We start from the raw sequence: 13101 nt of genomic DNA, 5'->3' as shown, positions 1-13101 counted from the left end.
TGGGGGTAGCTGATGGGCCTTGTCAAAGGCTTGGGCATGGAGCTGTGAGAGGAGGAAGAGCCAGGAGTGACGAGGCCAGGGATTCCAGGTGGCTGGAGAGCCCACCAGTCTCGAGGGTCTGCCGAGCCCTGTACCTCCGGGGTTCCTAGGAGCCCATCAGTCAGGCCATGGTGCAGAGCCTGGGGTTCCTCCAAGGGTACCGGGGATCCATGGAATGGTATAGAGTTGGGGGGCGGGTAATGGAGACCCATGGCTGCCCTGAGGGATGGGAGACCGCCGTGGCCTGTGGACCTGTGGTGTGGGGCTCCGAGGGCGCCATCATCTCCCTGGGGCCTCATGGATCCCCTGACTGGCTCTGCAATATGGGGTGGCAGCTGGAGCCTGAAGGAACCTGGTGTGGTCCTCAGCATTGGGCCCCCTATCCCAGAAGTGTTGCTGAGACCACCCCCCAAAACAGTAAATCTGGGAATGTAGGGCCCCCACCCCTCAGAACACAGAGGCCTCGCTCAGCTCACCTATCCAGTGGGCGAAGGGTCCCAGCACCAGGGGCTGGGATGGGAAGTCCAACTCATGCCACCTCTGGAGGGCATGGCTGGTCGTTGGCACAGGCAGCCCCAGGGATGTGATATGACACCCCAACACTCACGGAGTGCTACAGCCAGACAGCCAGGTGCCACTCAGGCCGGATGAGCCTTCACCCCCATGCCCTCCAACCAGTGCTACCACCAGGTGCCACTCAGACCGGCTGAGCCTTCACCCCCATGCTCCCCCAAATTGGGAGTGAGTGCGTGTCAGCACAAAAAGCCAAGGGCACACATTCAGCCTGCCCCAACTGCTGTGCTGAGGCCTCACGGTGGCAGGTGCTCATGGCGACCCGGCTGAAAGCTGTACTCGGCCCTGCCTGGTGGTGTCAGGTTAGGAGACATTCAGCGGGCACATGGGAGGTTCCAGCCTGCGCCCAGCAGGGGCAGCTGGCAGGAAAGGGTACAGGGCAGCAAGCTCCTTGCAAGCAGCTTCCCCAGGAATCTGAAATGAGGCCAATTAATGAAATCTCAGAGGGCTGGTGGGAGGGCGAGAAGTGAGGAAGAGGTCTGGCCTGGCAGGTATGGTTTTTTTTTTTTTGAGATGGAATCTTGCTCTGTCGCCCAGGCTGGAGTGCAGTGTGTGATCTGGGCTCACTGCAACCTCCGCCTCCCGAGTTCAAATGATTCTCCTGCCTCAGCCTCTCAAGTATCTGTGATTACAGGTGCCTGCCACCATTCCCGATTAATTTTTGTATTTTTAGTAGAGACAGGGTTTCACTATGTTGGCCAGGCTGGTCCTAAACTCCTGACCTCAAGTGATCCATCCACTTCGGCCTCCCAAACTGTTGGGATTATAGCTGTGAGCCACTGCGCCCAGCCAGGTATGGCTCTTGACACAACGTCACAATCCCCACCTTTACACGTCCCGTACCCTGCAGGTCACTCTCCTGGACTCAGGAGAGCCACCTCATCCCTGCTTGAAGCTGTTCTCCAAGGCAACAGAGGAAGGCAGGCATGAGGAGGAGGGGCAGTACTGAGTTTAAGTTAAACACCCATATGAATTTATTAAATCCAGACTGTGTTAAAGGGCGGCGGTCTAGGAGGGGGAGTGTGGTAGGGGGACGAGGGACAAGATGATGAATGGCCGTGGCCATCCCGTAGGGGGGCCCGGCCCCGCCCCCGCCCAACCCACCCCCTCGGCAACGCCACGTCGGCTTCACCATGATTCCCAGTGGTGTTGGGCTGGCAGGGCGAGATGGCTGGAAACACAGAGGGACAGAGGGACAGACGGCGCCTCCACAAACAAGCCCTGGCCTGCCCCGGCCCCTACGTCACACGCTGAGCCCTGGCCTGAGGCGGGCCTCCCGCCGCCCCGGCCTGATCTGTCCAGGGAAGGGGCGACAGGGAGGGGAGGCGAGGGGGCCGGGGCGCAGGGGTAGTGGTCGCCAGGAGCCGGAGCAGGCGAGGACCAGTCACGACTAATCCTTTTTCTTGTCCTCTGCTGGCTTTGGAGGAGCTTCCTGGGGCTCGCTGGCAGAGCTGGCCCCCTGGGTGGGCTTGGTGGGCAGGGACGTGGAGGCCTCCTCCCTGGTGGCGGTGGTTGTGGTGGGTGCAGGTGTGGGCGTGAGGGCCCCTGCTGCTGTGGGAACCTCGGCCACGGGGGCGGCAGCTGTGGGGTCTTCTCCACTCATGCCAAACTCGTTGACTCGGGTGGGGTCGACGCGGTAGATCCACCGTTGGTAGAGGTAGATGAAGAAAACCACATCTGGAGAGGGGTGGGAGGCAGTGTGAGGTCGGGCTGGCCCGTCCACAGCCAGGTGGGCCTGGGTGATGAGGGCGTGATGCAAGGGCGGGGCCGAGCCCCCTCAGACTGAGCACCCCATCTGGGGCCGTGGCAACCCCTCAGACCTGGGCCCTAAAGACTGCCTCGGGGCACTGTTCCGGTGGGAGCCCCCACCTGCCCACTGGGCCTCACCGTCCCGCAGGCAGCCGATCCGGTACATAACGGGCATCTTGATGACAAAGGCGAACAGGTCATCGATGAATGTGTTGAGGGCCTTGTAGGTGAGCATGCGCCAGGGAAGGTGGGCCACGGACTTGAGCTTGTAGTTGATGAAGAGCTGGGGTGTCATGGTGATGAAGCCTGCAGTGAGAGCACCAATGAGCGGAGGGATGGCCTCTCCCACCTCTCCCCTGTGCACTCTGCACTGGCCATACCAGCCCCCTCACCACTTCCTACACCTGGGCACACTCTACCACTTCCTACACCTGGGCACATTCTACCAGCGGCCTCTGCACTGGTGGGGACTTCTGTCACACCCGCACAGCTCCCTCTCTGGATATCTGAGGCCTCGGTTTAAATGTCCTGTCCTCAGAGGGGCTCCCCGACCTCTAATAATGTGCATCCCCTCACCACTCTGCCCTTCACAGTACCCATTATTGGCTGTATTCACCTGGTCTTTTGTTTTTTGAGACAGGGTCTCACTCTGTCACCCAGGCTGGAGTGCAGTGGCGTAATCATGGCTCACTGCAGCTTCAACCTCCCAGACTCAAGGGATCCTCCCACCTCAGCCTCCCAGGTAGCTGGGACTACAGGCACACACTACCACTCCCCAGTAATTTCTGTGTTTTTTGCAGAGATCGGGTCTTGCCACGTTGCCCAGGCTGGTCACGAATTTCTGGGCTCAAGTGATCCTCCTGCCTCGGCCTCCCAAAGCATTGGGATAACAGGTGTGAGCCACTGCACCTGGCCCTACTTGTTTACTTGTTCCCAAGACACAAAGATCCCCTGAGAATGAGGACTGAAGCGTATTGTTCATGTCCTCCCTAAAGTCCTCTCTGACCCCAGATGGAGCCATGTGTGCCCTCGGGCCTCCCTACATCCCAGCTCTGCCCACCCGTCCCTGTCTGGGGACGGGTCTGTCTCCTGCACTGGGCTGTGAGCCCTGCCCAGCATGGGGCCTGCTCTCTCCTGGGGTGGCTGGGCTGCTCACCGAAGGTCAGCAGGAAGCCGTAGAGCATGCTGAGCACCCAGGAGTACCAGCCCTTGTGCTCCAGGTACAGAAGACTGTAGACGGCATAGCAGCCCAGGAGCGGGAAGAGGATCCAGGACAGGTACCGGAATGCCATCTGTGGGGCCAAAGGGTGGGGCTGTCAGCCAGCTCCTCGGCCCTGCCTGGCAGCCCTGCTCCCCGCCCTCACCCACCACACCTGGTCTGGCAGGCCGGGCAGGGGGAATTTCCAGGTAGCCCTGGGGACTCTGGACTCGACCAGGAAGCAGTTATGGCAGGTGGGGGACACAGAGGATGTGGCACAGGCTGTAAAGCATGGGTCCAGGAGACAGATGGCTGGCCCCGGGTGCCTTAGGGGTACGTGGGTACCTGGAGACCACCCGCAGGGGCCCACTGTGCAGGACACTCACATCATCATACACTTTGGTCGAGGACTCGATATACGTGGACTTGTCCTTGAAGGATAGGCGGGGGAAGATTCCTGCCACCCTGTGCTCCCGGTCCAGCTGTGGATGAGGTAGGCGCCATGGTCAGTTGCCATGCTGGCTCCCACCCCACAAGCCAGAACCAGCCCCTGCCCTTCCCCACCGTTCCCAGTTCCCCTGCCCCACGTGCGACCCAAAAAATCCCCTGGTGAGAAAATCCCCTCAGTCCTGGGAGTGAGGCACTTGCTGGGAATCCCCCGGGGGCCAGCTCCAGGGTCCAGCTGGGCCACACTACCCCCTCCCAACCCCTGCAGCTCCCGAGACAGCATGGCGCCCCAGCCTTACCCGGACGTCCATGACCTTGGTGATCTTCCAGAGGTCAATGAGGACCCCAATGAAGACGCTGACCTGGACCACGAAGTTGGTCTCGTTGTCCAGGATGTAGAGGAGGACCACGAATGACTGGAAAACGCCGAAGAAGACGGAGCGCACGGACAGGCCCTCCAGGGACTGCCGGCTGTTCCAGAACTGGATATCTGTGCGCAGGGGGTAGGGGGGAACCAGGAGGCTGAAGAGGTGCTGAGATCCTACTGCAGCTCCCTCAGGCCCCCTTGACCTGCATCCTCCTCACACCCTGGGGTGGGGCTGGGTCCTCAGGAGGGGTGCTGAACGAGACCCCTCTCTCCCAGGAAGGCTCTCTCATTCATTGGGTGGCCCCCAGAGCACCAGACAGGCAGCACCCCTGGAGCCCTCCCATAGGACGTCAGCACCCAGCACCCCAAGGTGCAGTCCCTTGACTGATGGTGACAGTGACTGTTGCCATGGATGGGGCTCACCACGTGCCAGGTGCTAAGGGCTAGTCAGGGAAGCTGTTTCCCTGAGGCCAAACAGCCTGGCATGGCAGAATCTGAAGGGATGCTGGGTCTGTGCCACACCGTGGTGCCAGCCTGCCCTCCCTGGGAAGGAAGATCTGTGGCATGCACTTCAAGACCACCTCCTCCAGGCCCCCACCCTGACACCGGGAAGGAACTGGCTCACAGACATGCTCAGGAAACTGACAAGGGCCCTGGGCTCCAATCTGGAGCTCCTTCCAGCGCTCCGCCTAGATGCTGCCAAGGACCCATGTCAGCGTGCTCCGCTCTGAGCCCTGGTCTCACCATGGACACCTCTCTCTCGACCCTGCCCGGCTGAGCATCTAACCGCAGCCTCGGAGGCTGAGCCACCACGTCTGTAGCACAGTGGTGGAGCCAGGTCTGCAGTCTTGCAGGGTCAGGGCCAGCTCTGCACTCAGGGAGTGAGGGCTGTGAATTCTGGTCCATCTGCACCCTACCCCATCCCAGAGCTCCCCCACATCCCAGAGCTCTGGAACACTCCATAGGCTCACCCCACCCACCCCTGCCCATCAGACTGACCCCCGTCCCAACCGAGAAGAATGGGTCTGGAGACAAGGTTCTGGTGGGAGCAGCTGGGACCAAGCCCCTCCTTAGATCAGGGAGGCCACACAGCACCGATGCCAAGTAAGGCCTGCGCCCCCTGCTGCATGACACTGGGGAGGAACAGCCTTCTTGTGCCTCATTTCTCACTGGACCCCAGCCAAGCCAGCTCCCGGGCAGAAGGGTCCCGTCTCCCAGCGACAGCTGGTAGATAGCTGGCTGGGGTCGGCACCAGCTCCTGTGCCCGTATGACACTGCATTCTTCCAGATGCTAGTTCTCAATAATGGCAAGAGCGTCCTTTTTTTTTGGAACAGGGTCTCACTCTGTTGCCTAGGCTGGAGTTCAGTGGTGTGATCATGGCTCACGGCAGCCTTGACCTTTCAGGCCCAAGCCTCCCAAGTAGCTGAGACCACAGGCACGCGCTGCCATGCCCAGCTAATTCTTGAAAAAAATTGTGTAGAAACGAATCTCGCTTTGTTGCCCAGGCTGGTCTCAAACTCCTGGGCTCAGGCGATCCTCCCACCTTGGCCTCCCAAAGTGCTGGGATTACAGGCGAGAGCCACCGCCAGGCCGGCAATAGTGTCTTAATACCAGGAATACTACTACCCATTCCTCCTGCCGCCTGCGGGAGCTACAGGGCAGCAGGCCACTCCTTCAGACTGGGGTGCTCTGGGCAAGGAGGAAGTGGCCTGCAGGGCCTAGAAGATGAGAGTTGGGGCTGGAACCATCTGCCCCTTAGGAACTGTGTGACTGGGCAAGTGACATCCCTGAGACTCTGGCTCCCACAGGGCTCAAGGAGCTACCTGGGGAGGGTACCCAGGACAGTGCCTGGCATGTGGCTGCTTCTCCTCAAACGCTGACCATCAGTATGGTCAGCCTTAGAACCTAGGGACCTTTGGGGGACAGTGCTCCTCCTTCCCACTCGGGCAGGCCCCGTCCACTCAGCCCTAAGCGGCCTCCTGCAGCAGGCAGCCTGCCGGGCAGGGTGGCGGGAGCAGCTCCGGGGCTTCCCTGCTCTTGGCTCTGGAGTTCCCCAGCCCTGCTTCCTGGCAGTATTGGCCTGGCCTCTGCCCCACCAGCAGGCCAGCCCCTCCCTCAGCTTCACACCCGGTGGGTGGGAATTTCTGGGTTGGGAGTTTTGGGGCCACTGCCCCTCCCCAGCTCACTAGGCCTCTGGAGAGTGGGGCTGAGAGACCCCAGGCAGGGGGAGGACGTGGGGAGGGAGGGGAGGAGGAAGGGGGCAGGTCCTGTCCCCCACCCTGCACAGCCTCTCACTAGCCCTGGGGTCCCGTTCCTACCATTCTTGAAGGCCAGGAACTCGAAGACACTGTGAACGATAGACACGATGATGGTGAGCGCCAGCAGGTAGGGGTTGGTCTCCAGCAGGGCCACCTGCAGGGGACACTTGTGAGCACAGCTTGTCCCCACCCAGGGGCACCTTCACTAGCTTTTGTCCCCTGAGAGCTGCCCCTGGGGCCGCCTGTAGAGGGAGGTTGAAGGTGGGCCAGCCGGGAGGAGACTGGGTCAGAGATGGGCAGATGGGGACAGAGAGGAGGGTGACTCACAAAGACAGAAGAAAGGGGGAGACGGCACTAGGGGAAGAGGCAGAGGCCAAGGGAGTGCTGCGGGGAGTGGGTGAGGGGACACTGGGAACCAGGAGCAGAGACCCAACAGTGACGTCAGCCCAGGAGGCAAAGCCAAGCCTCATGCCACAGACACGGGCTGACATTTCAGGACCCAGTGAGATGGCAGAGACACGGAGTTGGAGCCCAGGGCCAGGGACACAAGGTCTGGGACAGGAGGAGGAAGGGACGGGTCCGAACCCAAAGGGTCCAACAGAACAGCCTGGGGAGAGGACCCCCAATCATCTAGGGCTGGAGGGCCGGGTGCCCACTTCCTTTCACTGTGGAGAACGGACCTGGGAGGTTGTGAAACTGTGGGCAGAGGAGCACCAGGCGGGAGGTCCCACAGCCCAGGCCTGGCGCACTTCCTCTTGGCCTCTTGCGCCCAGGAAGGCACCGGGAAGTCCCGCCCACCCCAGCCACACTCACCTTCACCGAGTCCTGCTCCTCATCTGACTGCTCGTACAACTCATCGCCCAGGAAGTTCCAGGGCGACTTGGTGCTCTGGGCAGCATAGAGCTGCCAGCGCCAAAGTGAGAGCGGGCAGAAGGAGACACGGAGCGGCAGGCTGGCCAGGCTCTCGTTGATGGGGTAGTAGTCCTTCTGCAGGTTCCAGTAGTCATTGAAGTAGATGATGGGGTAGTAGTCACCGCTCACGGCGTCGAACTTCACATCTGCAGCACGTGGGGCAGGGGCACCGTTTGGCCCGGGCAGGAGGCCAGGGTACCCACAGGCTTCAGATGTCTGGAGGGACCCAACAGGGCCCCTCTACAGAGACTGGAGGACAGGGGACATTTCTAGGCCACACCATGAAGAGCTAAAGGGTGCCTTGACCTCAGCAGAGGGGACCAGGGGCAAAGGGCAGGCAGGTCCCCACTGAAGGGGGTAGCTGTGGCTCAGCTCCAGCCCACGGCTGCCCCATGGGTGACCATGTAACCCAGTTTTATAAAATAAGCCAGGAATTGTGGCTTTTAAGTGATACTGCCTCAATTTCAAAAGTTGGCAAGTGATAGACATTTTTTGAAAACAGTTTGTGGGCTGGATGGGACCTGACTGCGGACCGATGCTGGCGTGTGGAAGTCAGTCCTGGGGTCCCCAGGGGTGGGGGTGTGGGAGAAGGAGAGGACATGGGAAGGGGACAGGACAGGGTGGGGAGCTTGGGAGGGTGGAGCCCTGGAAAGCTCTCTCAGGGGGACGGGGCCAGGAGAAGACAAGGAGACGGGCCCCGAGCACCCTCTCAGAGGCCTCTGCAAGCAGCTGGCATGACTGGGGAGCTTACATTGATCCAGGGGAGGGGGCACACTGCCCTTCACCCACGGCGTGTGGTCATCCACGATGTTGATGGTGATGTTGGGGTGCCAATGGGAGATCACCTCCACGGGCCCATAGTCCTCAGCCCTCTGAGGCAACATGGGGGGAAGGACCTCAGAGGCAGGTGGAGGTGCTCAGGGACTATCAGTCTCTGCACACTTCCTCCCAAGGGTTCCCATGAAAATCTTAATCTTTGCTTGCTTTTTTTTTTGAGATGGGGTCTCACTATGTTGCTCAAGCTGGTCTCGAATTCCTGGGCTCAAGCACGATCCTCCCACCTCGGCCTCCCAAAGTGCTGGGATTAGAGGCGTGAGCCACCATGGACAGTCTCTCTTCTTTCCTTCTTTTTTCCCTTTTTTTGGAAGAGATGGGGTCTCACTATGCTGCCTGGGCTGATCTTGAACTTCCGGGCTCAAGTGATCCTTCTGCTTCAGCCTCCCAAAGCGCTGGGATTACAGGCATGAGCCATCTCCCCTGACAACCTTGGCAGCAGAGTATCAGCCACCACAGCAACTGCTGGCAGAGGGCTCTCCTCCCCAGGCGTAGAGATTCCACCACCCAGGCCCCTTCCGGCCACCGACAGGATCCTCCCACCCCACATGTAGAAAACCGAGGTAGAGGTAGAGGCAGGGCTGGCATCCTAGGCCAGGCTGTGAAGCCCAGCCTCATGACAGCAGGCTCCACACACTCTTGCACGGTGGCCTCACCTCCATGAGCAGCGACCACCCCTCCCACACAGGACCACCCGTGGAGAGAGGAAGTCTCTTGGTGCCCACTGCAAGTTAACCACAGATTAACTGCCCGGCTCCCCAGCCCACCAGGAGTGACAGCAACTATTAATCCTGCAGTTCCTACTAAAGCCATATTCTCGTATGCGTGCTTGGTGCCAGGCTGAGCTTGGGCTCTGGGGCCTGGCCGTGTGGGTGAGAGTCCCTGGCCTGCCACTTCCTGGCTGTGAGACTGAGCAAGTGTCGTCATGTGAGAATGAGACTGTGATGCAGACCCCTCCCAGGCTGGCGAGAGGCTTGGGTAACCTTGCCTGGGATCCTCCTCATTCCCTGAGAGACAGCTGCCTCCTGACCCCATTTCCCGGAGGAGGAGCCCAGTGCTCAGGGAGGGGAGGTGGCGTGACCAAGCGGCGCGGTGGTTCAGTGGTGGTGACAGATGACAGCCCCAGTGGTCTGGTATGAGCTTTGAATGGCCTGGCTTGGTCCCTATAGGCCCTGACAACCCTGCCCGTTTACCTTGATCATTTCTGGGTCCGCTTCTGTCTCTCCTGTCAGCAGGTTCTTGGTTTTCTGAAATCGTCTGCGCTTGTATTTGTTGATCACTGTGGTTGGGAGATGGGAAAGGAGGGGACGTGAGACCTGCCAGCACCTGCAGCCTCCAGAGCCCAGACCCCTGCCCACCAGCAACGGCTCACGGTCTCCTGGCATCCACCTTGCACTCACCTGCTGAGATCAGCGTGACCTGGAACGCCAGAACTGCCTCCCCAAATCTCAACCAATCCCAGTTCCTCATGATCATGGGGATGCCACCATCACCAAATGCCCCAGGCAGAAACCCCAGCTCAGTAGGGCACTGTAATCCCAGCACTTTGGGAGGCTGGGGCGGGCAGATCCCCTGAGGTCAGGAGTCAGAGACCAGCCTGGCCAACATGGTGAAACCCCCGTCTCTAATAAAAATACAAAAATCAGCTGGATGTGGTGGCGGGTGCCTGTAATCCCAGCTACTCGGGAGGCTGAGGCAGGAGAATTGCTTGAACTAGAGAGGCGGAGATTACAGGAAGCTGAGATCGTGCTGTTGTACTCCAGCCTGGGCAACAAGAGCAAAACTCCGTTTCCAAAAGAAAAAAAGAAGAAAACAAATAAATAAATAAAAATAAGTGACTGATCATGGCATCCCGCAGCTTTGGAACCCCAGACACTCACCATAGCCCCGGTGACCTCTCAACCCTCACCACCTTCCACTTCTCAAACATGCCAACCCGGGGCCTTCAGGCATGCTACCCCATGTCCCAGGAACCATGCCCCAACACAATCTTCGTGGCCTGGCTCCTCCGTGGCATTCAAGTCCCTGGCAGAACGTCCTTCTTCCACAGGGCTTCCCTGGCCACCCCACTGAATGAGCCTATGCAGTCACTCTCCTGACAGCTTGTTTCCTTCACAACATTTCACCACTATCCAAAACCACTTAGCCGGTGGTTTACCTGCCTGCTGTCTGTCCCTGCAACCAGTCTGCAAGCCCTGTGCAGAAATGCGGGTAGGGGCAGGGCCTGTTTGAACACACATGGGGTGCCTGCACAGGCTCAGTGATGACCACTTGAATACATGACTATAAAGAGGCGGGAGACAGTTCCAAAAAAGGCGTGAAGCCACCAGCATGAGAAACCAAGATGAGAAACACTTTGGGGCTGTGAATCCCCAGCCAAGGAGTTGGCCTCACTTCCTCTCGCAGAGGCCAGGTTGGCCACAGGCTCCCTGCCACGTTGTCCCAAATGCTGCCGGGGAGGAAGGGGCTTGTGCATGCCCACGCTCCATCTCCCAACCCCTGCCCTGGCCTGGGGACGTTTCTGTTTTTTTTCTGGAGACAGAGTCTCACTCTGTCACCCACGCTGGAGTGCAGTGGCACAATCTCGGCTCACTGCAACCTCCGCCTCCCGGGTTCAAGCGATTCTCCTGCCTCAGCCTCCCAAGTAGCTGGGATTACAGGCGTGCACCACCACGGTCTGCCAATTTTTTGTATTTTTAGTAGAGACGGGGTTTCACTGTGTTAGCCAGGATGGTCTCAATCTCCTGACCTCGTGATCTGCCCACCTTGGCCTCCCAAAGTGCTGGGATTACAGGTGTGAGCTGCCGCACCTGGCCCAAAAAGAAGCTAAGTATTTTTCTTTTCTTTTCTTTTTTTTCTTTTTTTTTTTTGAGACAGAGTCTCGCTCTGTCATCCAATCCAAGCTGGAGTGCAGTGGTGTGATCTCGGCTCACTGCAACCTCCGACTCCCAGGTTCCAGCTATTCTCCCACCTCAGCCTCCCAGGTAGCTGGGACTACAGGCATGCACCACCACGCCCGGCTAATTTTGTATTTTTAGTAGAGACAGGGTGTCACCATGTTGCCCAGGCTGGTCTCAATCTCCTGGCCTCGTGATCTGCCCACCTCAGTCTCCCAAAGTGCTGGGATGACAGGTGTGAGCCACTGAGCCTGGGGACTTTTCAGCTCTTCCTTATGCTATGAAGGAAAACTCAGTCTGCCCTCCCTCAACTCTCTATCCTGCCCCCTGGGGCCAGGGAGAGACAGGGAAAGGGGAAAGAGACCTGGCCAACGGCGGGGGCTCTGGGGGCAATCTTGGCTCTGAATCCTACAAGCTAAGGGATGCTGGTGAGTGATGTCACTTCCCTAGAAAAGGAAGAAAGGCCTCACTTCTTCTTGGCCCAGGGCCTACTGCTTATTAACAGAAATGTCATCCTTTTTTTTTTGAGATGGAGTCTCACTCTGTTGCCCAGGCTAAAGAGCAGTGGCATGACTTCAGCTCACTGTAACCTCCGCCTCCTAGGTTCAAGCAATTCTCCTGCCTCAGCCTTCCGAGTAGCTGGGATTACAGGCATCCACCACCATGACCAGCAATTTTTGTATTTTTAGTAGAGACGGAGTTTAACCATGTTGGCCAGGCTGGTCTCAAATTCTAACCTCAAGTGATCCACCTGCCTCGGCCTCTCAAATTGCTGGGACTACAGGCTTGAGCCACCTGGCCAATCCTCATCATTTCTATGATTATTAAATCATTGGGGATCTTCCTCCTGTGTCCAGGGGGAGAAGCCAACACTCAAGGGTTGACTTGGAGAAAATTCCAGGGGGACATGCCCCAATCCTGTCCACACCTGACAGAGACTGTCCAGGGAAGGGAGGGCCCCAGAGGTCAGAGCTGGCTGGTGGAGGGGCAGGCACAGGGGAGAGAGGCTTTGGCTCAGGCAAAGAACACATTCTGCAGCTTGGAGGCATCCAGACCAGATGGACCTGGCTCCCGTGGGGAGGAAGAAGCCCCCCTTTCTTGGAGGAAAATCTTCTAGAGCTGCACCATCCAGTATCAGGGTTGCTGACCACATGCAGCTACTGGGCACTGCAAATATGGCTGGTCCAAACCAAGAAGTGCTATGATATAAAACACACACTAGACCCTTTTTTTTTTTTTTTTGACATAGTCTTGCTCTGTCGCCCAGACTAGAGTGCAGTGGCACGATTTCAGCTCACTGCAACCTCTGCCTTCTGGGTTCAAGTGATTCTCCTGCCTCAGCCTCCTGAGTAGATGGAATTACAAGTGTTAGCCACCACGCCCAACTAATTTTTGTATTTTTAGTATAGCTGGGGTTTCATTATGTTGGCCAGGCTGGTCTCAAACTCCTGGCCTCAAGTGATCCACCTGCCTCAACCTCCCAAAGTGCTGGGATTACAGACGTGAGCCACCGTGCCCAGCCACACACACTAGATTCTGAAAACTGGCACGAGGGGAAAAAGAAATGTAAAATATCTCACTTTTTATACTGATTATATGTTGAAACAAGAATATGTTGAGTTCAATTAAACTATTATTGATATTAATCTCATGGTTTTTACCTTTTTACTTATTTATTTGTGAGACAGGGTCTCCCTTTGTTACCCAGGCTAGAGTGCAGTGGCGTGATCACTGCAGCCTCAACCTCCTGGGCTCGGGTGATCCTCCTACCTCAGGCTCCCGAGTAGCTGGGATTACAGGCATGTGCCACCATGCCTGGCTAATTT

The 13101-nt window shown here is 58.3% G+C and overlaps 1 protein-coding gene across 3 annotated transcripts in view; it reads right to left on the bottom strand.

The window, feature by feature from the left end:
- Nucleotides 1–1558: 1558 nt before the first annotated feature.
- The window catches only part of CLPTM1 (CLPTM1 regulator of GABA type A receptor forward trafficking), a 40559-nt gene continuing 29016 nt past the window's right edge, over nt 1559–13101 (bottom strand). For all 3 annotated transcript variants that reach the window (XM_058428669.1, XM_032176443.2, XM_032176444.2), the window contains exons 6-14: nt 9572–9657; nt 8296–8416; nt 7446–7690; nt 6693–6786; nt 4306–4496; nt 3946–4041; nt 3518–3653; nt 2500–2667; nt 1559–2289 (exon numbers count right to left, since the gene is read on the bottom strand). In XM_058428669.1, the coding sequence (XP_058284652.1) occupies nt 2003–2289; nt 2500–2667; nt 3518–3653; nt 3946–4041; nt 4306–4496; nt 6693–6786; nt 7446–7690; nt 8296–8416; nt 9572–9657 (1424 nt within the window). In that variant the 3' untranslated portion in view covers nt 1559–2002. The remainder of the gene's footprint in view (nt 2290–2499; nt 2668–3517; nt 3654–3945; nt 4042–4305; nt 4497–6692; nt 6787–7445; nt 7691–8295; nt 8417–9571; nt 9658–13101) is intronic.

The sequence above is a fragment of the Hylobates moloch genome, unplaced genomic scaffold (genome assembly GCF_009828535.3).
Source record: "Hylobates moloch isolate HMO894 unplaced genomic scaffold, HMol_V3 SCAFFOLD_15, whole genome shotgun sequence".
NCBI classification, from domain to species: domain Eukaryota; kingdom Metazoa; phylum Chordata; class Mammalia; order Primates; family Hylobatidae; genus Hylobates; species Hylobates moloch.
This window is presented reverse-complemented; position numbering and strand designations above follow the sequence as displayed.